This window comes from Oncorhynchus mykiss, chromosome 22 (assembly GCF_013265735.2).
Source record: "Oncorhynchus mykiss isolate Arlee chromosome 22, USDA_OmykA_1.1, whole genome shotgun sequence".
NCBI classification, from domain to species: domain Eukaryota; kingdom Metazoa; phylum Chordata; class Actinopteri; order Salmoniformes; family Salmonidae; genus Oncorhynchus; species Oncorhynchus mykiss.
Genome location: NC_048586.1, coordinates 32500970 through 32526244, shown reverse-complemented (window position 1 = coordinate 32526244; position 25275 = coordinate 32500970). Strand labels below are relative to the sequence as shown.

Sequence of the window (25275 nt, the reverse complement as noted above, 5' to 3'; positions counted from 1 at the left end):
TACAGAATACTATACGCATAAATTATGATCTTACTATAAGTATCTTTAGCCATAATGGAGTCTTCCAGTTCACAGAATTCACTGGGTCCAACAGCGTTCTCAGCAGCCACACGGAACACATAGAGAGAGCCCTCATTCAGTGGAGTGACAGTGTACTTCAGCTCCTTCACAGTGGTGTCCACTGTCTGCCAGCCCTTACGCCTGACATCCCTCTTCTCAACAATGTAGTTGGTGATGGGTGAACCACCATCCTTCTCTGGTACTGTCCACTTCAGCTCAGCACTGTTCCTGGTGACGGTGATGACATTCATCCAGCGTGGGGGTGTAGGAGGATCTGGAAAACAAATTGACAAGCATGAGTCATCAGAAACCATCAACTCAGCTAACCAGGAAATTTAAAACATGTAATGTATTTGAGGTTTAAAAGGGCTTCTGAAGTTTCCACTTTGAAATGTCAGACTTGATTTTCCCTTACAAAAAACGTAACAACCCCTACAAAAATGTTAATTGATTATAATTCACATTTCCTGTTGTGGCTGAATAATTTTCCTGCTGTAGCAAACTGGCTCAAATTAAGATCCTACATCTGTAGTGCACTACTTTTGACCATAGCATTATAAACGGATTAGGGTGCCATTTGCTTGGCTATGAAAAGCCAACCCGACATTTACTTCTGAGATGCTGACCTGTTGCAACCTCTACAACCACTGTGATTATTATTTGACCCTGCTGGTCATCTATGAACGTTTGAACATCTTGATGAACAATCTGGCCTTAATGGCCATGTACTCTAATAATCTCAACCCGGCACAGTCAGAAGAGGACTGGCTACCCCTCAGAGCCTGGTTCCTCTCTAGGTTTCTTGCCCTTTCCTGCCTTTCTAGGGTTTTTTTTCCTAGCCATTATGCTTCTACATCTGCATTGCTTGCTGTTTGGTGTTTTAGGCTGGGTTTCTGTAAAAGCACTTTGTAACATCTGCTGATGTAAAAGGGGCTTTATAAATACATTTGATTGATTGATTTGGGACACAGTCAGTTACTTACTGAGTCTCTCCTTGCACAGAACTGGATCGCTAGGATCGCTGGGCTCACTCTCCCCAGCGATGTTGACAGCAAGGACCCTGAAGGAGTACTCCTGTCTGTCCATCAGGCCTCTCAGGAAGTGCTCCAGGATATTGATTCCCTCTGAAACACGGACCCATTGCTCAGTTCCACTCTTCAGGAGTTCAATGATGTAGCCCTCGATCTTGGCACCACCATCGTGCTCAGGCTTGGTCCACTGCAGGAAGGCAGAGGTCTTTGCCACGTCTTTTACGGTTGGCTTACCAGGAGCCCATGGAGGATCTGTAGGAATAGACAACATGTTGTTTTGGTCAATGACATCACATTTCATAAAAGATCAATGGTTTGTTAACAAAATATGTTGGAAGTATTACCAATAGGATCCTTGACCAATATCTGGTCAGTTTCCTTGCTTGATTTTCCAGGTCCGGCGAGATTCTCAGCCATGACTCTGAACTTATACTTCTTCCTTGTGGGTAGTCCTTTGACTCTGCAAATCAGAAACAATCAAATAACCAACCCAACCATCAAATGATTAGCATCAACCAGAAATTAAATCAATGCGGCCATTACTGCCTTCAATTACCAAAATGTAAACATTACGGTGTTCATTACCTAAATGTATTCTAGTGTCTTACCTGTATGTGGTGTCTATGATTGGGATCTTGTTGCATCTGATCCATCTGTTCTGATCTGGTTCAAACCTCTCAACCCAGTATCCAGTGATAGGACTACCACCATCCTCTTCAGGCTCATACCAATTCAGAGTCAGGCCATCTTTAACAATATCAGAAGGCTCCAGCTTGGTTGGTGCACCGGGAGAATCTGAAAAACAGTTAAAGACAATTTTAGCAACAACCCACTGCACAAAATAATACTAAAAAGAAAATACCATTATATACCCTGGACTAAATACAAAACATAAACTTAACATACCGAAGGCGTATCTGGCAATAATTGGCATATGTTCCGCTGGCACACCAATACCAAACTGGTTCTCAGCGAACACTCTGAAGATGTACTCCTTGAAGGCCGTAAGGTTGAGGGCCTTGTAGTTAGTCTCTTTGACAGTGGAGGAGAGCTTGTGCCAGATTTCGCTGTCTGCGGCTCTTCTCTCCACAATATAGTTGGTGACCTTTGCACCTCCATCATCTCTGGGAGGGTTCCAGGCCAGGAAACAGGACTTGTTGGTGATCTCAGAGATATCAAACGCAGCTGGAGGACCAGGCTTATCTGTTCAAGACAAATAGAAAACAATGTTAGATCATTAAAAAAATATTTTTTAAAGGAGTGTTTCCTCAGAAAAAGGTTAGACACTCCTCACAAAAAAAAATAACAAAATAGGGTACCTAGAATGTTGACGTCAATGGTTGCAGTAGCACGGCCACAGCTGTTGTGGGCTTCAACGATGTAGGTAGCTGTATCCTCTCTCGTTGTCTTGCTGATCGTAACGACGGAGTGACCAGGCTTGTCGTCAATAGAGACCCTATCGTCTCCCTTCAGGACCACATCACCCTTGGTCCACTTCACTTTAGGTACGGGCTTTCCAAGAACATCAGCTGGAAGCTCGATCTTAGCTCCAGCTTTGACGGTCAGTCCAGCAAGACACTTGACATCCAGAAGAATCTCTGGGGGGTCTATACAGAAAATGTGTTATACAGATTATACAGAAACATATTTCCGCCACTATGTAGGATTATTCACAATACATATACAAACGTGGAGCATTTATACAACACATACCTTTAGGATCAACAGCCAATATCTCATCTGTAGCCTTGCAGGGTTTGCTGGCACCCAGTCTGTTCAAGGCCTTCACGCGGTAGGCATACCACTGTCCCTCAATCAGACCAGTCACTTGCAATCTAAGAGAAAGTAAGATGTTAGTCTTACTTGAACAAAATGATTTTTAACAACCAACTTGGAGCCTTTTTTCTGTAGTTCCACTTACTTAAACTCAGGGACCTGATCTCCGCAGGATTCCCAGTTGTCTGTCCCACGCTGGCATCTTTCTATGTTGTAGCCCCTGATTCCGGTGCCGCCGTCCCACTTGGGTGGTTCCCAGGTCAGAAAGATGCCAGATGCTGTCTTGTCCCTCCATTTCAGGTTCTCAGGTGAGTCTGGCACAGCTACAATTCAAATGACAGGTATGTCAATGACTGAGACATCAAAACAATAGATTAAGTTCCCTTCACTTGTGTGCACAGCATAGACATTGTCCCTGCTACTGTACTTAGTGAATACTTACTGGCAGGGGAGGACACATTGACTGGCTCGTCAATGTAGGCAGGCTCTCCTGGGCCACACTTGTTGCAGGCAGTAACCCTGAACAGATATTCTTTGCCCTCAACAACATCAGTGACAGTGAACTCCTGGTCTTGAACACCAGTGATCACCTGGGGAAAGACAGTCAGTGGCACGTGTTATTATGTTTATCTTAATAATATTTCATGTATAACAGGGTACAAGCTGTGGCCAAAGAAAGAGTACAAAAGTTTGTTTGTCCCAACCGGGACAAAGAGGACTAAATAAGTAAGTTATTACATGTATATTGCTGGGTGGTTTGAAGACTTATGTTCATCCATACCTTGACCCAGGTCTTGCGGGATACGTCACGTTTCTCAATCTGGTACCCAGTCAGAGGGCTTCCTCCATCATGCTCTGGTGCCTCCCACATCAGGTGCACATGCTGTCTGGTCACCTCGGCAACCTTAAAGTCTTTGGGTGCACTTGGGGATGCTGAACAAATAGAAAAAGAGAGATATGAAGGGAAAAGTAGGGTCTTGCAGTTGACAATATCAAGATACAGTATGTTGTGTTTCACCACAAGGCTCATCACGTCACTTACCGATAACATTGACTTCAATCTCTCCTGAGCAACTGGTAATATCATTCTCCAGGGTCAGAGCGTATACACCTCTGTCTGGACGCACACTTGGAGTGACAGTCAGTTCTACGTAGGTACTCTTTGTAATCATGTAAACACGTTCACCAGCAGTGAGCTCCTTATCAGCGAAGCTCCACTTTGCGTGTGGTGTGGGATATCCAGAGATAGGGACACGGATAGTAAGGGGATGGGGAACAATGACCTCAAGGCCATCCTTGAATCCACTCAGGTCCATTGTGGGGCCAACTGAAGATAGAAAACAATGATAATTGTTATGAAATGCACAACATTTAAAGTGATGAACGACGTCAAGGTTAGTTCAAAGTTAACCAAATGTACCATGTGTATCATCAGCCAGCATGGGTCCCAGTGTGTTGGATGGGTCAGACACTCCAGCTGCATTCTCAGACATCACTCTGTAGTTGTATTTCTTGCCATATTTCAGGCCAGATATCTGAGGAAAAGAAGGAAGAGCCCCATTCAGAGTTGAGATAAGTGTGAGCAACTCAGACTTCCAAGTAAATGAATGTCAATGGGAGACTTCCATTCAAGTCAGAATACCACTCAAAACCTCTGACAATTACACTACCAATATGATATGAAATCTCTAAGAAACCATTTAGCTACTTTTCACCTTATAGGATAAATACCTTGTAGGTGAGATCCTGGCATAGCCTGGCGTTGCATCTGAGCCAATGGTCTGTTTCGTCCTCACATCTCTCAATGATGTATCCAGTGATCATGCTGCCTCCATTTTTCAATGGGGTCTCCCATGTCAGCTGGACTGAGTTCTTATTCTGTTCTGAGGGCACCAGGTTCTGTGGTGGGCTTGGCCTCTCTTGAATAACAAAAACAACATGTTAAAACAGTGCATACATTTCAGTAATAATGTTTCAGAAACTAAACTAACTGAAATAACTCACCAATGGGGTCCATGATCTTAACTGGATCGGTAGCAGCACTTGGTTTGCCAATGCCAGCCTTGTTTTCAGCCTTGACACGGAAGATGTATTCCTTGTTCTCAATGACGTCGTTGATGATTGCACTGCGGTCTGTTGCTTTACTGATCATAGCCACGGCCCACTTCACAGAGGTCCTGTCACGGGACTCAATTATGTAGGAGGTGATCTCAGCCCCTCCATCAGACACTGGTTTTTCCCAGGAGACTGTGGCTCCAAACTTACTCACGTTTCCAACACTCACATCCTGAGGAGTATCAGGAACATCTGAAATATAACACAAGGTTGTAATTAACTTTTCTAGTTCATTGTTGAAAACTGTTACTTTGAACAAACTTATACTGTATGAGGTGATACAATATGAAATATTTTGCTTACCAAACTTGTTCTTGGCATAAACACCAGGTTTCTCTGTCTCAATATTTGGTCCACTGCCCACTCTGTTGCGAGCAGAAACACGAAATAGGTACATGGATTCCCTCTGGAGTCCGGTCACAGTGTATTCTGGAGCGTCAGAGCGGTCAGTAGCAAGAGTCCATGTCTTGCGCTTGACATCACGCCTCTCCACCACGTATGTAATGATCTTGCTGCCACCGTCGCTCTCTGGCTCTTCCCAGGCCAGGCTGACCTCACCGTCGGCGGTGTCAAGCACTTGAAGACTCTTCACAGGTCCAGGGACATCTGTGGAAGACAACAATACATTAATAAATGGAATCCATGAACAAGAACAGATCCCAAGAAAAATATATTCAAACACAAGAATGGATTGAAGGCAACTTACCAATGACATCCAGATTAATGAATGCCTCTCCCTGTCCATGTTTGTTCTTGATGACAACATTGTAACGTCCTTGGTCGGACTTCTTAGGGTCCTTCAGCCTGTACTCTGTCCTGTCTCCAACGGTGTGGATGTTGTCCTTGGGCAGGCTGACGTTATCATAGAACCACTCAGCTTCAGCTTTAGGATACGCGCTGTAGGGCACGAACATGACGATGGGCTTTCCAGCATCTGTTACTAAGCTCTGATCCATAGTCTTGATATTTGGCTTAGCTGTAGAGGGATAAACAATTATAAGATCAAATAATAAAAGGATATATGTAGTGTGGAATCAGAGAGGATATAACAGTTATGACAACTTACCAGCCAGTTCCAATTTGGCTCTGGCATCCTTGTCTTTGGCGATGATTCTGTACTCTCCTTGGTCCCGAGGCCTGATCTCACACACCTGGAGCCTGTGGACCTTGCCCTCGCTCATCATCTGGTATTTGTCACCCTGGACGATGGTCATGTTGTTCCTCAACCATTTTACCTCAACTCTGTCTTTGTTCAGTTCAACTTCATATACAACATCTGAGCCTGGAGGCTCAAACACATCCTTCGGTGGTCTGACGATCTCAACTGCACTCTCTGGAATAAACATTACACACAAATAAAAAATATAATTAGTGAAGCATTAATTTAATACAGAACAGTTAGAAATATGGACTCACACAAACAGAATCATATAATGAACTCAAGAGGCTTGCCTTCGACGAAGAGATGGGCGTGTGATCTCTTTTCATCTACGCCACAGGAATATTCACACTCATCATCTGGTCTGCACTCCTTGATACGCAGCCTGCAGGTCTTGCCCTCTTTTTCAAAGACGTACCTTGTAAAAAACGAAAATGGATCATGTTACACTACGCCTTTTATTATTGAATTAAATTCCTATGGTGGCCCTTAGGGGCAAAGTAGCTTTTAAGTTTTAACAGTGACAGTAAAGCAACAGTGACCGTGCCTCATAGCAGTTTAAACGTGTTCCTACCTGGGTCCCTCTCTTATTTCACGTCCATTCCTGTACCATTTCACCTCAGCCTTCTCCTTGGTGAGTTTGCAGGTGAACTCAGCATTCTCAAACTCGGGGATGGTCTGGTCTTTGAGTTGTGCGGAGAAGTCAGTGGGGGCTTCACTAATGATCAGCTCAGCTGTAGACTTGTCATCACCAGCCATGGCGGTGTATTCACCTTCATCAGCAAGAGTACAGTCCTTGATGGTCAGTGTGTGCTTATATTGGTCCAACCTGTAGATTATGCGTTTGCTGAAGGTGATCTCCTGACCAGCCTTCATCCATTTCAGAGTAACCTTCTGCCTGTTGACCTTGCAAGAAAAGCTAACAGTCTTCTTCTCCTGTGTGTCGCAGTCCTCAAGAGGTACAATGATCTTCAGACTCTCCTCTGTAGATCAAATGTAAAAAATCAGTTAGTCATGTAGCTAACTTCAAACAAAAATAAGACATACTACTACATCAAATTAGCCGTTGGTAGAATAGATAACAAAACTATGTTCACCTTTTACTGTAAGTTTGCCAGAGCTCTTGGCATGTTCACCACGTTGGTTTGTCAATGTAATAGTATAGTTTCCTTCATCTGACTTATCAGCATCCTTGATCCTCAGAGAGAACACGTTGTCTTTCTGGATCATGACAAACTTGCTGCTCTCAAACATGGTCTCCTCGTTCTTCAGCCACTTAGCTTTAGCTCCCTCAGTGTTCACCTCACAGTTGAAGATGATCTCTTGTCCCTCTTTGGCTTCTGTGTCTTTGATTGGTGTATTGATCCTGAGTTTTTCTGTGGAAATCAAAATGAAGGAAGTTAGTAGACGGAATTAAATATTTTGCCAACGCTGCCTCAGGTAGTGCCACACAAGAAGATGTTAGAAGATTACTTTACTGCCCAATTGTACACAAAGGTCAAACAGACAATCTACTTTATCTCAACCCCTCCAAAAGACACAAATACACATACAGGTAGGTGAGGTTGTAATAGAAAAGAAAACCAACATTGATGACCTACCAAGAACAAACAGATCAGCTGTAGCTCTGGTGGTGCCAATGAGGGCAACATAGGCTCCCTCATCCTTGGGTTCAGAGTTCTTGATAACAAGTATTCTTCTCTTGCCATCACAGACAATGTCATACTTGTCCCCCTTTTCTAGCTCCTTATCATCCTTCATCCATTTGACAATGAATGTGTCTTTAGAGACTGAGCAGACAAACTCAGCCTTTTCTCCCTCAACCACCTCCTGATTCTGAGGCATGGCGATAAACTCAGCAGCCAATTCTAGAAGAACAAAGACATATTAGTGTATATGCTCTTATTTACACAAATACTTTACCTGCATCCCATGATTTGATTTTCATAACGGTACTGGTGTGTAGCCACTACTCAGGATATTTCACTTTCTTCACCTCACAGTCTTTAGCTGACTAAATTAAACAGAACTTATGTCTGATTCCATTACCATTTATTTTCAGGTTTCCAGTTGTCTTTGAGCTGGACAGTTTGCAATAGTACTCTCCAGCATCATCTGTTTTGAGATCCTGGATGATAAGTATCCTCTTCCTGCCGTCTACGATCTGATCGTATCTTCCTCCTTCGGGAAGTTCCTGGTCTTCCTTATACCACATGACATCAGCGTCTGCCTTCGACACTTCACAAATCATCTTCACACTGTCTGCTTCTGTTCCCTCCACGTTAGACAGGTTCCTGGTGAACGTAGCTTCTTCCTCTGCAAAGGAAATACAATATAACGTCAAGGCAATATATTATGATAAGTCGATTACAGTATATGACATCAAAATTAATCTATTTTTCTGAGTCCCAAATGGCATATAAGTGCAGTACTTTTGACCAGAGCCCTATATGGGCCCTAGTCAAAAGTAGTGCACTATATAAAGAATAAGGTGCTATTTTGGATGTACCTTTTGAGAAAGAGAAAGTTTGCCAGACTCACCGACGACTGTAAGCATGCCAGAGGATTTGGAGACCTTCGCATCACATTCATATTCTGCTTCATCATCGAACACTGATTTGTGGATGATGAGGATGTGTTGGCGACCTTTGGCGATTATTTCATATTTCTTTCCCTTTCTGATTTCACTGCTGTCCTTCAACCAACGGACCTGTTTCCAGAAACAGTCATAAAACCAAGACCACAATGACGGTATAATACCTTTAATATGTACTGATAAAGACTATGATGGAAACAAAGAGTAAAATGTAACAGCACACTAGAATGAAACACAGTGTAAGACAGGAAAGACAACTAACTCTCAGTCTTAAAGGTCCTCAACAGTCATTCTGAAAAAGTTTGTGTTATGTGTAATTTCATAGTTTTGATGTCTTCACTGTTATTCTACAATGTAGAAAATAGTACAAATGAAGAAAAACCCTTGAATGAGTAGGTGTTCTAAAACGCTTGAATGAGTAGGTGTTCTAAAACGTTTGAATGAGTAGGTGTTCTAAAACGCTTGAATGAGTAGGTGTTCTAAAACGCTTGAATGAGTAGGTGTTCTAAAACGCTTGAATGAGTAGGTGTTCTAAAACGCTTGAATGAGTAGGTGTTCTAAAACGTTTGAATGAGTAGGTGTTCTAAAACGTTTGAATGAGTAGGTGTTCTAAAACGCTTGAATGAGTAGGTGTTCTAAAACGTTTGAATGAGTAGGTGTTCTAAAACGCTTGAATGAGTAGGTGTTCTAAAACGTTTGAATGAGTAGGTGTTCTAAAACGCTTGAATGAGTAGGTGTTCTAAAACGTTTGAATGAGTAGGTGTTCTAAAACGCTTGAATGAGTAGGTGTTCTAAAACGTTTGAATGAGTAGGTGTTCTAAAACGCTTGAATGAGTAGGTGTTCTAAAACGTTTGAATGAGTAGGTGTTCTAAAACGCTTGAATGAGTAGGTGTTCTAAAACGTTTGAATGAGTAGGTGTTCTAAAACGTTTGAATGAGTAGGTGTTCTAAAACGTTTGACTGTTAGTATAGAAGCAAGTCATTTTTCCTACTTTGGTCATCGTACTTTGATCTGGTTTCCTTCAAATATAAACCAAACAATTTCATGAAAAACATGATTTTGACTATTCATGACCATTAATATTATATTTTGTAATTCCACATGCAACTATATTATATTATTATAAAATAAGGTGTGTTTGAAGGTGTGTTTGAATGTGCATGTATTGTGTGAGGGGTGGGGAGAGTGGTAGGGTGGGGGAGGTGAGGGGTGAAGGGTCAGGAATCAATACCTTGGCATTTTCGCGCGATACTTCGCATTCAAATCTGGCAGATTCCTTTTCTTTGACCTCAACATCATGGAGTGGCTTAGAGAACTCAACATGTGGAGCTGTAAGGACACAGTCATAGTGTTACTACACCAGTAATGCAAATACACCAAAGTCTTTACAAACAAACAAACTATATGAAAGGTTTTAATCAATACTTTACTTACGTTCAACGTTAAGGAAGCAAGAGGTTTTGAATTCTGAGGCGTCGCAGGTAAATGTTTTTGAATCATCAAGAGTGCAGCCATGAATGATGAGTTTTCTCACGCGGCCATTGGCAACAATGTCATATTTCTTCGTTTTGAGGATCTCCTGTCCATCTTGGAACCAACTGACCTCAGCGTTCTCCCTGGAGACTTCACACTCCAATGTAGCAGTGGCCTCTTCCTCAACTGTCTGGTCCTCCAGAGGTTTGGTGAACTCAACTGGTGGTTCTGTGAGGTGACACATTAATTACACTTGACTCGTGCTTTACATGTCGTAACAGCTTAGGAAGCCAACAAAATCATTTTACCAAATTCTATCACTGTCACCAACTGCTTTTATTGTTACAGTCCTTCTTAAGATTAAGTGGCCTAAAAACCTATGTTTTGACTTTGTAGTTACAGTTACAGTGTATGCTACACATTATGTTACATAATTCCTTCAACCTGTTTGTTGTTTGTACAATTACACATTTACACTTTTCATACATTTGTAGACAAACTTGACATCATGGGGACACCTTTCTTCCTTCAAAAATAATTGGATCACACCATTATATTGTTATATTGCAAGGGATATCGCTATATCGTAATTATGGAAGGCATATACTGTTTTATACTTCTTCAGTGCTTCTTAGGAACACTTATGTACTGTTACAAAAGCATACATGACTGTGTCTCACAGGCTCTCAACTCATATTTAATGCACACCTCTTTGCTGATGGGCAATCAACTGTGGATGGAATTCCCATAGAATTCAGACTGGTTGGGTAGGCTCCCAGAACATTAACACCTGGCCCACTTACATTGTTGTCTGTGCTTTGCATAGAGAAGACAACTAATGTCTAAAAAAAAAATCTAAATCCATGACACAATGTACTTACAATGATCCCACTTTACATAAAATGGCCTAAAATATGTGGCTTTTGCATTTTTACCTTGCATTTACATAGGCAGGCGAAGTATGTTACCATGAACCTGGTCTATAAAGCACCTTCCATAGTGATTTATCAGTCCAATATGCAGTATAGTGTAAATATTTTAACTGTATTGTTGTTTAACCAAATCATATGCACAATATCGTACCACCAATGCATTTGAAGAAATCAACCAATTAGGAACGAAGCGTGACAATTCTACATTTGGAATGGTAATAGAAACCAAGTCTCCATGGGGGGCAAGAATCCCAACAACAGCAACCAAACACCACAAACAGTAATAGCAACCTATCATTCACATAACACACATAGATTAACCTACCATTCACATGTAGTCTGGCCTCAATCTGGAAATCCTTTGCAGTGAGTTTGATTTCTCCATCTTCTGAAATCTTGACATCTCTGAGAGTCAGCGTGTGAGTTTTGTCTTCTGCTCGGGTGACCACCTGTGCAAATCAAGCAGTTTGATAAATCAGATGGACGGTGATAGCTATGCGGGGTCAAGCTATTTACTTCTTCCCGTGAATGAACATCAGCAGCTGGTGACAAGGGACCGAAGGCTCCCTGAGGGAACCCTAGGCTCAATTTGAACTCCAGTTACACCCTGACTATTCCCTTTTACCAGAGGTTTGGTAAGGTGGTTAACTAAGACCACATTTATCCAGTATTTTACAGTAGGCGTTCCATAAAGTCAAAATGTTCCTCTTGAATGTAAACAATATAGGCCTACCGCTTATGGTGCAGTGGTACAGCAATCACAGTCAACATAGGTTCTATATTTTCCCCCCATTACAAATAGTCATGATATGCCAAATGACATAACAACTATGTGAAAACATGAAGACCATGGCAGTTCATTCACAGGCCTTTGACAAATGGTTACAGTATATACAAGTTATTTAGCTGTCTCTGTTGCAAGGTAGACTATACTCTTATATTGTTATTATAACAGTGCAAATGACATCACATGCAATCATATTTTACAAACAACATTTGACAGCATAAATCATCATGTTTTGGACTATTCAGCCATAGCCACAATACAATAATAGCCTACATATTCTAAATGTAAGATTTTTAGTGGAACAAAAGTAATCACAGTTATCCTCAAAATAATCAAATGTTCGCTAACATTGTGTATGGCGACACATCAAATGATCAAGGATGTGAATTCAATCATCATTAAAATAGGTAATAGGACCCATATAACTGTATGTAACTGAAGGGCAAACCAGGCTATGCAACATCATCAATCAACCTATCATATAACTAACATTTTCACACCTCAAACACACTGGAATTAATTAAATAACTAGGCTAGACAATATACATAGGTATGTAAGGACCTAACAGATAACTCAAAGCAATTCAAAGCCAATTTCTACATGAAATTACAACACATGTTTCATATTTTAAAATGATAACTGTCAAATAACTCTTCAAGCCACCTGCCATTGGACACACACACTTGAAGCAGTTAAAAATAACTAGAAGAACGCTTGCAGGGCAGAAAAGCCCTCCCGCGTTATCTCAAAACCCGGATCAAATCCCCAGCTGGAATCCTGATCCTCACAGGTCCTTATATGCAGAAAGCATGTAGGTTGCACAAGAGAACATTAAAACCTAAATGTAAATAATGCAACATGACAAACTGGCTAAGATCCATTTCAATTCAAGACAATTTGGAATAAGATGAAGTAAAATCAAGGACAATGTTTCGATCTTGTTAAAACATTAAAACTATTTGGGATATGAGAATATGCTATAATCCAGGTAGTAAATTCCATGACAACAGGTATTTGTCTGCCATATTGGAAAAACTGTTGTTCATAAGTACAATTCAAAGTCTTGACATGTTTCCATATCAATTACTTGAGGGAGTGTCAGTGTTGTGGTAACAAATATTTCAGATGTTGCAGTATAAACACTTACTCTGTCACTTGGCTCCAACTTTGTACCCCCTAAGAACCATTCCACAGCAATTCCTTCATATGACAGTTCACAGTCGAAAGTGGCGGTCTCCCCAGCAGTAACAGTAACATCCTTGAGAGGCCGCAGCAGGCCGATCACCCGCGCTTTAGATTGAGGAGAAGACATTGTTAGTCACTCCCAAATCCCAAGATAAACCTAATTGCTAATCCTCATTTTGCGGATGCCCTGACGGCTGGCCACTGCTCTGGAGTCCTGTAAACCACCAGGACAACTGATAGGACTAGCGCAGAGGGACTTGACATTGAGGGGCCTTCCTCATTTGCATACCCGGTTTCCTTGAGATGTATATGGTCAGCAAAAAAACTTTGAGTTGCAGGCATGTTGTAGCTCTGCCAATCACTAACCGCCCACTCTAGATAAGGCATGTGGATTCTAAAATAGCCACAACACCTGATTGGCCTTTAACCCACCCCCTGCCACACCACCGGCTAGGCAATCTGTCCCTGTCAATCAACCCCTCTCAATTTTGGGGGTACGCTGTTACCCAACTTTTACCCCAAAAACGGTTGCATCATGGCTAAGTATTGCATTGCATAGCAATGCCTTGAGTGTTTTGCAAGCAAGTAGATATTTAGATATATAAAAAGTGTGCCAGAATTGAAATCCAAACCTCAACACTTTTTATGACACACTTATTTAGATAGCTTTAGATAGCTTTAGTCCTCCCTTGTAAAACTTTTGACACCTAATTAAAAGGGGCTGTAAATGCCTGACTATATCCTCATCTGACAGCTCTGCGGTTTACTTTACTTCAACCAACAGTTGGGAAATGTATCATTGAAGCCCACCAAAAAACAAATGAACTGATCAAACGTTTTGTTGGTGGCCTACTTGCATATCTTACAGAGTATAACTTTATCAAATAAGTGCTTATCTTATTGTCAAATAAAAGTGTGAGTATGTGTTAAATCATTCTCACCTTTAACTCTAAGCTGAGCATTGGATTTAGCATTGGCAGCTTGGAAGTCAACTTCTCCGGCCTGATCCTTGCGAACGTTGTACAGGATAAGGATATGCCTTGTACCCTCCTCCTTAATCTCACAGTCCTTGAAAGAGAATACACTAACAGTTACTAAGTGATCCTCGTCAAATTATACATACCATCTATTTTCTTTTACTTCTCTGTCTCCTCAACCGCTAGGAAATGTACTAAGGAATGTCCAATTACTGTATGTAGTCATAATGAAGTGGATATTTTTCTTACAGGAGACTGATGAAGGGCCTCTCCATTGAGTTTCCAGTGACCGTGGACATCATCGGCAGAGATCTCGGTCTCAAACTTGGCGATTTCAGTTTCTGTCACTTCCACGCTGTACAGTGGCCTGACAAACTTAATGTCACGATCTGTAGAAGAAACACAAAGACAACTCAAGTGTCTGTATAAATGAAATAAAATATAAACTGCAATCCTCAAATGCTGAGCTAAAAACACTAAAGGCTACCTTCAATGTTGAGCTTGGCCGTGGTTCTGTCCGCATCACAATCACAGCTGTATTCTCCAATGTCGGATTTCTCTGTCTTCTTAATGATCAGCATACGCCTCTTTCCATCGGCTTTGATGACCACGTTCTTGGAGGAAGTGATTTGCTGGTCACCTTTGAACCATTTCACCTCTGCATTGGGCTTGCTCAGTTCACAAATCATCGTCAGTTCATCTTTCTCAGTGACTGAGTAGTCGTGCAGTTTTGTCGTGAAGTAAGGCTTTCCCTCTGTTCATGAAAAAGAAACCATGATGTGTGTGTGATATTTAAGTTTCGACAACGGCTTATTTCCATCTACAGATTCTATAGATTTATTTTGATTGAACGTTTCAAGGGTTTTAACGATATACTAACCGAGAACTGTGTGCATGGCCTCTGAGATTTTGTCCATGGCCTCTACTTTGATCATGGATGTGTCATCAATGGACACCCCCTTGAAGGTCAATTTGTGCATCTTGCCATCGTCTGACATGTGCACAACTTGGCTGGGATGCAAACGCACATTGTACCAGGTGACCTGGATGTTGTCATGTGATAAGCTACACCGTGCACCTGGCAACCTTGGCTAGCGCGCACTGCGCCCGGCCCGCCACAGGAGTCGCTGGTGGACCAATCCCTCCCTAACCCGGACGACGCTAGGCCAATTGTGCGTCGCCCCACGGACCTCCCGGTCGCGGCCAGTTACGACAGAGCCTGGGCGCGAACCCAGGGACTCTGATGGCACAGCTGGCGCTGCAGTACAGCGCCCTTAACCACTGCGCCACCCGGGAGGCCACAGAAACATTTCTTCAGATTACATTGGATAACTAGTTCGCCAGTGGTTCTCTTGTCCTCTGCCTCAAATATGTACTCAGCTTCATCCTCATATGCGGCAGATTTGACCACCAGTGTCTCTTTCCCTCATGGGTAATATCAAACTTATCATAAGCTGTCAACTCATGAGATCCCTTGAGCCATCGGAAGCCCTTAGGCACTCTGGACACCTCACACTCAAATCTGACCTCATATTTGTCATACACTTGTACATCACTCAAATGTGTGACAAATGTAATTGGACTCTCTGTAGTTCAGAAGGAAACAGAGATAATGTGGCATCATGGCAATGCGTAGAGAACCACCACAGAATATTCACATTTACATGATCAAATCTAAACATCTCACCTTTCACTTTCAGATTAGCAACACATTTAGCATTAGCAGCTGTAAATAGAATCTCCCCTGACAAGGGGGCCTTGAGGTTGTATAATATTAATGTGTGCTTTGCACCATCCTCTATCATTTCAATGTCCTATAAATTAGTAGCAAAATTTGTATAGAAAATAGTCCACATTAGATGAAGATGAATGGGAAAAGGAGGAAGGAAGATAATTATATGGGCTGTTTCATTGTAATATTTCAAGATCACGTAAAGGATGAGAATGGATGATCACGTAATGGTATGAATGGTAGAATGGTCAAACAACAGTTAGAATGATTTGGTGATTGAGTAAGGGGATACAGGGGATTGAGTAAGGACTTCTCAGTTCAGTTTCCACTGGCCACCTCAAAGAGCTCAACGTCATACATTGGGCGAGTTATCTCTATATCTCGAGCTGCAAGTCAGGATGGAGAACATTACAATTACAAGAAAACTACAAGAACGTTCTCAAAATAAATGATTGTTACTTAACAAACATTTGTAATTGCTTATCCTCAATGTTAATATCTGCCATGGTTTTGTCCGTTCTACAATCACATACGTATTGTCCCTTATCTCAGTCCTCCACTTTCTTGATGGACAACATTCTTCGATTCGCTTCAGCCCTTATGGTTACCATCTTAGAGGCCTTCATTTCAGTCTCATTAAGATACCACATGTCTGGGACATCTTTCATGAGTTCACAGTCCAGAGCGACTTCGACTTTCTGGACTGCTGTATAATCCTGCAACTTCACCACGAAGTATGCATCCCCCGCTGGAACATGGAATCATGAGGATAATGAGTGTTTTGACGTGATCTTCCTGTCCGGGTTGGTGCCCCCCTCGGGTTCGTGCAATGGGGGAGATCTTTGTGGGCTATACTCGGCCTTGTCTCAGGGTAGTAAGTTGGTGGTTGAAGATATCCCTGTAGTGGTGTGGGGACGTGCTTTGGAAAAGTGGGTGGGATTATATCCTGCCTGTTTGGCACTGTCCGTGGGTATCGTTGGACAGGGCCACAGTGTCTCCCGACCCCTCCTGTCTCAGCCTCCAGTATTTATGCTGCAATAGTTTGTGTCTGGGGGCTAGGATCAGTCTGTTTTATTTGGAGTATTTCTCCTGTCTCATTTGGTGTCCTGTGTGAATTTAAGTAATAATTCTCTCTCCCTTTTTTTCTCTTTCTCTCTCTCTCTCTCCCCCTCTCTTTCTCTCTCTCTCTTTCTCTCTCTCTTCTCTCGGAGGACCTGAGCCCTAGGACCATGCCTCAGGACTACCTGACCTGATGACTCCTTGCTGTCCCCAGTCCACCTGGCCGTGCTACTGCTCCAGTTTCAACAGTTCTGCCTTCGACTGTGCTACCTTGTCCCGTACCTGCTGTTTTGGACCCTCTCTCCACAGCACCTGCTGTCTCTAACTCTGAATGATCGGCTATGAAAAGCCAACTGACATTTACTCCTCAAGTGATGATCTGTTGCACCCTCTACAACCACTGTGATTATTATTATCTGACCCTGCAGGTCATCTATGAACGTTTGAACATCTTGGCCATTTCCGGTTATAATCTCCACCCGGGACTGCCAGAAGAGGACTGGCCACCCCTCAGAGCCTGGTTCCTTTCTAGGTTTCTTCCTAGGTTCTGGCCTTTCAAGGGAGTTTTTCGTAGCCACAGTGCCTCTACATCTGCATTGCTTGCTGTTTGGGGTTTTAGGCTGGGTTTCTGTACAGCACTTTGTGACATTGGCTGATGTAAAAAGGGCGTTATAAATACATTTGATTGATTTTGCATTCTGTATTTATGTACTGTAGCGTGGGGCAAATCCTTGAATGACAAACAATTTGAATGAAGCAACAAAGCAGGGGTTACCTATCATCATCAGTTTTGCCATTGAGAGATTTCCTTTAGTCACAGAATCCTTTAATCAGAATTCCTTTAATCACAGAATTGTCTAGAATGTCATTGTATGCTGTAGTGTTAAGATTTCCCCTCACTGGAACTAAGGGACCTAGCTCGAACCATGAAAACCAGCCCGAGACCATTATTCCTTCTCCGGAAAACTTGACAGTTGGCACAATGCATTCGGGCAGGTAGCCGGACTGCCAGATGGTGAAGCGTGATTCATCACTCCAGAGAACGCATTTCAACTACTCCAGAGTCCAATAGCAGCGAGCTTTACACCACTCCAGCCAACGCTTGGCATTGCGCATGGTGATCTTAGACTTGTGTGCGGCTGCTCGGCCATTGAAACCCATTTTATGAAGCTCCCAACGAACAGTTATTGTGCTGACGTTGCTTCCAGGGGCAGTTTGGAACGCGGTAGTGAGCGATGCAACCGAGAACAGACGATTTTTAAGTGCTACACACTCGCCGGTCCCGTTCTGTGAGCTTGTGTGGCGTACCACTTCGCAGCTGAGTCGTTGTTGCTCCTAGACATTTCCACTTCACAATAACAGCACTTACAGTTGACCGGGGCAGCTCTATTTGACGGACTGACTTGTTGGAAAGGTGGCATCCTATGACGGTGCCACGTTGAAAGTCACTGAGCTCTTCAGTAAGGCCATTCTACTGCCAATGTTTGTCTATGGCGATTGTATGGCCGTGTGCATGATTTTATACCTGTCAGCAACAGCTGATGATGAAATTGCCAAATCCACTAATTTGAAGGGGTGTCCACATACTTTAAAAAATATATATAATGCAAATACATACATACATACATACACACATACATAATGTGCTCTTGGAACAACTGCTTACCCTTGACTGTGAGCACAGCACTAGTGACAGCATTCAGAGCTGTATAAGACACTTCACCAGACGCGTCCAGTGGAACACTTTTCAGAGTGAGGAAACGTTTATTGCCCTCCATTTTGATCTCACATGTCTGAAAATGCACAATAACAAGAAAACAGATATCAAAGACTGTTCAACATTTCTAAAAATTGTGGTTACGCTTAGTGATCGTGCAAATATTACAGTCAAATCATAAGACAAGTCATACCGGTGATCTTGTTAAGACCTGCCCTTTATGTTTCCATTCTCCAGGCACATCCTCTTCAGATATCTCCGTTTCAAATGTAACATCCTCTTTCTCGACCACCTCGCAACTTGAGAGAGGCTTCAAGATCTCAGCTTCACGTTCTGTAAAAATATCAAAAGTATAGAGTAAGCATTCATTAGGTAGCCTTACTGGATTCAACACCATACAAGATATGAGTGATTGTGCAACCAACCTCCAAGAGTCAGGTTAGCTGTGTATCTGTGGCCTTCAACCTCCATAGTATATTCTGCAATATCTTCGGGCTGTGCATTCTTTATTGTGAGAGTCAGGACTTTGCCTTCTTTCTTGACCTCAGTCTTGTCAGTTGGATCATTTGTAATCTCGTTGTTGCCTTTGAACCACTTCCAGTTGGGGGTTTCTTTGAAGAGCTCGCATTTGAAAGTGGCAGTGGCCTTGGGTTTCACATGCTGATCTTTCAATGGTTTCACCAGCCAGTCTCTGACAATTTCTGTAAACATTTATTTGTAATCAGTTTTCGTATGTACACTAACAGATTCAGTATATTTATATTGTTGATAAGTGTCAATGGTTTATTTAGGGAATGCTCTACATACCAATGATTTTGACAGTTGTTTTGGTCCTGATGAGTTCACACTCGCATGCGTAGATTCCAGCGTCGTCATCTCCCATGTTCTGGATCGTAACGGCTTGTTGCATTCCAATGACGTTGATGGCCACCTTTCCAGCGATTACCTTGAGGATCTTACCACTCTTCATCCAGGTTACTTCTCTCTCCTTGTTCAACTCACAGGTCAGGTACATAGGCTGCCCCTTCAGGACCGACGTCTCCTCACCCAGCTCTTTCACCCACTTCACGGGCAGTTCTGAACAGGTAGGTATTATGTCATTATTTACATGAAAATGTGCATACAAATTATTTGCATCAAAATATAAAGGTACAATGCATCAACCCATATCAATAATATATACATACAATTATCATCACAACTTAAACGTGACAAAAGCTACATAGATTAAGGAATACTTTATCAAAAAGGGGAGTACTCTCCATCAAATTGTGTAGTTATACGGTATACATTTTTATATGACAATATAAAACATGACATTAAGTAAACAATCATTATTTAAGCTACATCACCTGGAAATTAATTGTTATCAGCTTTTCAGTGGTTCACATGATTTTGTACAGAAATATGATTCTTATAAATACATAATTAATTAATTGTTAGTAATTTCTTATATAATGGAAATAATTCACATTCTTTCAATTAAGACAATTCTCTGAAATACCTTCAACAATGAGTTTGGCGGTTGTTGTCTTTTCCTTGTTGCCCAGCTTGGCAACACAAGTATATTCTCCAGTGTCCACCAGTTGGACGTCAATAATGGCCAGTCTGCGATCTTTGCCATCAGAGGTGAATTTGTGTTTTGGACTCTCTCTTAGGTTGCTGCCATCTTTCATCCATGTAGTTACAGCAGTAGAAGGTGAAACTTCACACTCAAACGTAGCAGATGCACCAACAGCATCACCTTCTTGTAACACTATGTCTTTGAGTGGTTTCGTAAACTTCAGGGGAACTGCTTTGAGCTGGAATCCAAAAGGATTAGCATCTGGGGGTTTGTCTCCTCCCCCACCACCGGGTTTCAGTCCTCTACCCCTGCCTTCACCAGGGGATGGAGTTTTGCCTGCTACAATTTAGACACAATTACACAGATTAGATGTTTTGCGTGTTTACAGCAGTTAAAAGTGTTAACATTTTCAAACGAATCTTTTTTTTTACACTTACCATGATATTTCCTAATAGAAAATGTGAGTGCTACGTCAGCTGTCCAAAATTATTTTTATGAAAGTTTAAATTGTTAGAGGCTGGCTAGTGTTGAAAAATATAGGCTAGTGTAGTAGAATCAGGCTAATGACTATATCATAAATAGTAGTGGGATAGTAGCCTTTCTAAAATGGAGGTTTGGATCATGGATGCAGATTGGTTGATAGGCGTTTGTTATTCACAATAATCCATGGCAAATGCCAGTTCCTTTTGAATTATCAATGCGCATCCACTGCCCCCCAGTGACCCAGACGCAACAGTTGGTAACTCAGCCCTGACTTGGACTTGACCAGTAGCGATACTGTTGTCATTAACTCTCATCCTTGCTTCATTTTCAACATGCTAGATACAACAGCAAATGCTACTGTATTAACTGCTAGCCTTACTACTGTAATATGCAAGACAGTAAGATAGCTTCCTTATTATGAAGAATGAATAATTAAGTTAGTTGGCTAGCTAGCAAGGGAATGTTAGCCAGCCTGCATAGCAACTATTTTTGTTATAACTAGCACCAAAAGAAAGAAGCTGATGCGGCTACAAAAATAGTTCTAAAATATATTTATATTCTGATTGCTTATTTGAAAAGCAGGGAATGAGACAAAGATTTCATACACTGAGTTTTTGTCCAACTTGCTGGGAAAGTAGTCAAAGTAGCTAACTTCTTTCAAAAGCCAGTGTTCACAGTGAATAGAATGTTGGATGTCATTGTTGAATTATGAGAAGTTTAGAATAGTGAAGGTTTTGGGAAGGACAAAAATCTTAATAGTTTAAGAAGAATATATTATATTAAAAAGCTATTGACAAGAAATGTACGTTTAACCTGTCTGCACGTTTTTAAAGTTGGAACAGTCATTAAAATGTAAACCGTTCAAATTTAGTTACAGTGACAACACTATGACGAAAGAGAATAAGCTTGAAAAATACTATGCAGGAAAAGAGTAGTGTGCTAACGCAGCACTCTAAAAAAGCTATTATTTTCACATGGATACAGTCTTACCTTTGAGGCCTCTGCCTCTGCCTGCACCTCTACCTGCACCTGCTTCTTCTGCTGGCTTTCCATCTGTTTAAGATATTTAGAATGACTACAACGTAAAGACAGATCACAATCAAATCCCTTGTAAAATCCCTCCCATCTGTTCACGTTTTTTAGAATGACTACAACGTAAAGACAGATCACAATCAAATCCCAAATTTTTACTCAGAACTGTACACACATAAGGTGAGATAAATAAAGATGAAGGGTGATGATGAAAACAAATTGACAACGGATGATGGGAAATGGGTATATAATACAAAATGTCAAATACCATGTAGAATAACAACATGCTAAACATGTGCTTTTTACATGGATTGACAGACAAATAACACAAACATGGAGACTGACATGGAGAAACAACACACAATGATGACAAACATCACATAGAATAAGATGGAAATGGATGAAGATTGTTTGGGATAAAATACTTTTTCTGATGAAAATTATCGACATGAAGAAACAATACGGAATGATGACAAACATTAACATGTAGAACATAACATTTTTTTTGAAAATGGATGGAGATTATTTGGGGTGAAGGACTTTTTCTGAGCCATTAATGTTGATTCGCTGCAGCCTTCATCTCACCTCGTCTTGGCATTCCAGGGGTCTCAAGTGCATCACCTTCCTCTCCCCAGTCTTCTGTGGACCCATAACTATCACGAGGGACAAGTTCCCATCCCCAACCTTCCTTGTCAGATTCCTCCTCAACCTCTGGCTCCTCCTCAAAGACTTCCTCCTCTAGCTGAGTGGAGAGATTTCGTAACTGTACCGCTTTGGGGGAAAGCTCTTTCATTCCTGGCACCTTCTTTGGTGGTGCTCCTTCAGTTTTCTCTTGTGGTGATTTCCTTTGAACTTTTTTTAGGGTAACACATTCAAATGAATCTTTTGGTGAAACTTCTTTGGGCAGCTTTTTGGTCCTTTCTGCCCTGGGCTTCCTCTCCATAGTATTTTTTTCTATTTCTTGTGGTTTTTCAACCTTAGGTGAAGGAGTCTTTTTCAGATCCACCATTTTCTTAAGTGTCTCTTCATGCTTTAAAGGTTTGTCTTCTTTGTCCTCTGCTTCTCTTGGCACGTGATCAACCTTTTTTAACTGTACTGGCTTTTCCACTTGAGGACTCTTTTCCATTTTCTTTACGGGTGCTGTCTTTGGAGGACTTGACTCATGTTGAGTTTTTTTCCCAGTTTCTTTTGTCTCAGGCTCCTTCTCAGGATTCACAGCTTCAGTGTCGGCTTTAGGTGACTTTGAAAATGGATTCAATTTAACATTTTCCTTCTCTTGCTCCTGTGTTGGAATCCTTTTCACCTTTGTCAGTGGTTTGTCAGAATCCTGGACTTGTTCATCTTCAGGAACTTTGGCCACTGGTTTTAATTTGACTGCCTGTGGCTCTTCTTTAGCACTAGGAACTCTATCAGCTTTCTTACGGTCAACAGGTTCTTTAATGTCTTCATCGCTTGGTTGTCTCTCACCTCTCTTGAAAACCACAGATTCTTTGTCTTTGTCCTTCTCTGGCTCAACGGTCACAGCTTTAGAAGATTTTTGGAACAGTTTTAACTTCACAGTTTTTTGTTCTTTTTCTTCTGATGGTAATCTGGACAGTTTCTTTCGGGCTAAACTTGGGTCTGTTGGTGCCTCTTCTTTCACCCCCTTGGGAATTTGCTTCAAAGTAATTTTGTCCCCTTCTTTTTCAACTCTGGGAATGGTCTGCCGAGACCATTTGTCTTCAGTTGGTTCATTTTCTTTAGGTGTCTTTACTTTAGCTCCATCAGGTATCTTGCTGATTGCATCGGTCTTGCTTATTTTCTCTGCCTCATATCTTTCAGATATTGTTACTTCACCTTCATCATACACTCTCTCTTCAAAGTCATGGATTGTACACTTTGTCATTTTTGGAGGTTTCTTTAGTGGTGCTGGCAGATCTTCAAAGGAGACTGAAGGTACTTTCTTCAGTGATATAATATCATGTTCTTGCTCCAAGTCTTTGGAAATCCTGGTTGTTTTCTTCAAGGTTGGCGGGACAAGTTTTTCTTCTTCCTCAATGTGAATTTGAGCTTTTTGTCGGAGAACTGCAGCAAAGGTTTCACATTGCACATAACAGCTCACTTAACAAAATAATAACATTGAAAACATTACACCAGAAAACATTCAAACCCTGAGATTTTACACATTGAACAATAGACACACAACACACAACAAACAAAGAAACAAACAAAATTCACAGAAAACAACAATGCCACCAGATATTTAAAAGTTTGAGCTGGATATTTATTTTTATGCACGGAATATGGAAATGGGATTATCAATGAAGAGGAAAACAAGTATTCATCATACCTTTCTTAGCTGGTCCTGGTGCCTGCTTGCCTTCACCTAGCAGGAAAATTATAGAAAAGTTTTTAAAAAATTGTCCACTTAAGAACATACATTTGAAGATATATGGGATACAAGCCTCAATGTATCATGTACGGTTATGACGTTGAGATATGATTGAGGAAACCAACGCAATCACTTTCTATAAGAGACTGATTCATTTCTCTTTTGGATGGTGTTGGGTATTAGTCTTGAGGAACCAATCCTGGAATTTCAAGGGATATTCCTCCCATAACCAATCAAAGATCAGGACAATTGAAGTAATATTATCAAGTGATGATATAAATGAGGGAAAATATTAAATGCTCTCATTTTTTGTCATCAATGCATTTCAGGATGAGAACATACAGTAGTTAAGACAAACAAAATGGCATGACATACAAAACCCCAGTATTGCTGAGAAGGAGATTAGAGGTGGCACCTAGCTGATTTAAATAGTATAACATGCACATACAATATTATAGAAAGGACAGACAAAAAAAACAGGAATGCTTTGTGAAATGAAGAGGTAACATTCTTGTTGAATGAAATGAACACTAAAACCTGTTGTTAAGTGACTTGGAGAAACCCAAGCCAAATACACTAGTCTCAACCCTCTATGTCTAGAATAAGGTTGAAGAAAGCATGCTTTGTTTTATTTGGATGGTATGGTATTCAGAATATTAATAGGATATTAGTTTGTGATTTTATATCCATATTATTTGGAACATTCTTCGCTGAATACCTGGCTTTAAATTGTCTTGTTCTTGCTCTTGGGTGACAGGCTTGGTCTCCTCTGTAGCTTTTTTCTCTCGAGGTGCTTCAAAATAGTGTTTAAGATTTAGATTTGCCCAAGAAGCATTCATTCACGAATGTATAGAAAGAACTTTAAGAAAATAAATGACAAACATTTAACAGAAGTGTACCTTCAAGAGGGCTGACTTTCTTTGCAAGTTGCTCAGTGGGATTTGGAATTGTTTCCTTCTCCTTTTCTGGTACTTCAAATAAAATTATACTATGATCAAAATCAAGACATTAAACCACTGAGAAGAAACATGATTTCAACACACAAAGACACATAATAGATAATATGTAATGTCCCAAATACATCACACAAACAAACATAACAAACAGGATAGCAAGGATTGGCTTTGTTATACCTTTCTGGGGAGCAACATCATCTTCACTTGAAAGAGACACCACTTCAGCAACAGCCTTCTTCTCTGGTTTAGACTCAGACTTAGGCTCAGG

General features: G+C 41.2%; 1 protein-coding gene across 1 annotated transcript in view; it reads right to left on the bottom strand.

The window, feature by feature from the left end:
* LOC110501775 (titin) overlaps positions 1-25275 on the bottom strand; it is a 176725-nt gene that overhangs the window by 81578 nt on the left and 69872 nt on the right. Inside the window, exons 63-99 of the mRNA XM_036959133.1 lie at positions 24010-24045; positions 21639-21701; positions 20106-20504; positions 19409-19678; positions 19027-19302; positions 18795-18934; positions 18551-18677; positions 14581-14847; positions 14343-14482; positions 14058-14184; positions 13079-13221; positions 11469-11592; positions 10173-10439; positions 9970-10067; positions 8683-8851; positions 8191-8457; positions 7743-8009; positions 7239-7517; positions 6716-7124; positions 6435-6559; positions 6049-6315; positions 5689-5958; positions 5286-5588; positions 4872-5174; positions 4599-4786; positions 4288-4402; positions 3910-4194; positions 3649-3800; positions 3310-3457; positions 3013-3190; positions 2805-2926; positions 2411-2698; positions 1998-2294; positions 1700-1886; positions 1436-1551; positions 1044-1343; positions 35-334 (exon numbers count right to left, since the gene is read on the bottom strand). Of these exons, the coding sequence (XP_036815028.1) occupies positions 35-334; positions 1044-1343; positions 1436-1551; positions 1700-1886; positions 1998-2294; positions 2411-2698; positions 2805-2926; positions 3013-3190; positions 3310-3457; positions 3649-3800; positions 3910-4194; positions 4288-4402; positions 4599-4786; positions 4872-5174; positions 5286-5588; positions 5689-5958; positions 6049-6315; positions 6435-6559; positions 6716-7124; positions 7239-7517; positions 7743-8009; positions 8191-8457; positions 8683-8851; positions 9970-10067; positions 10173-10439; positions 11469-11592; positions 13079-13221; positions 14058-14184; positions 14343-14482; positions 14581-14847; positions 18551-18677; positions 18795-18934; positions 19027-19302; positions 19409-19678; positions 20106-20504; positions 21639-21701; positions 24010-24045 (7812 nt within the window). The remainder of the gene's footprint in view (positions 1-34; positions 335-1043; positions 1344-1435; positions 1552-1699; positions 1887-1997; positions 2295-2410; positions 2699-2804; positions 2927-3012; positions 3191-3309; positions 3458-3648; positions 3801-3909; positions 4195-4287; positions 4403-4598; positions 4787-4871; positions 5175-5285; positions 5589-5688; positions 5959-6048; positions 6316-6434; positions 6560-6715; positions 7125-7238; positions 7518-7742; positions 8010-8190; positions 8458-8682; positions 8852-9969; positions 10068-10172; positions 10440-11468; positions 11593-13078; positions 13222-14057; positions 14185-14342; positions 14483-14580; positions 14848-18550; positions 18678-18794; positions 18935-19026; positions 19303-19408; positions 19679-20105; positions 20505-21638; positions 21702-24009; positions 24046-25275) is intronic.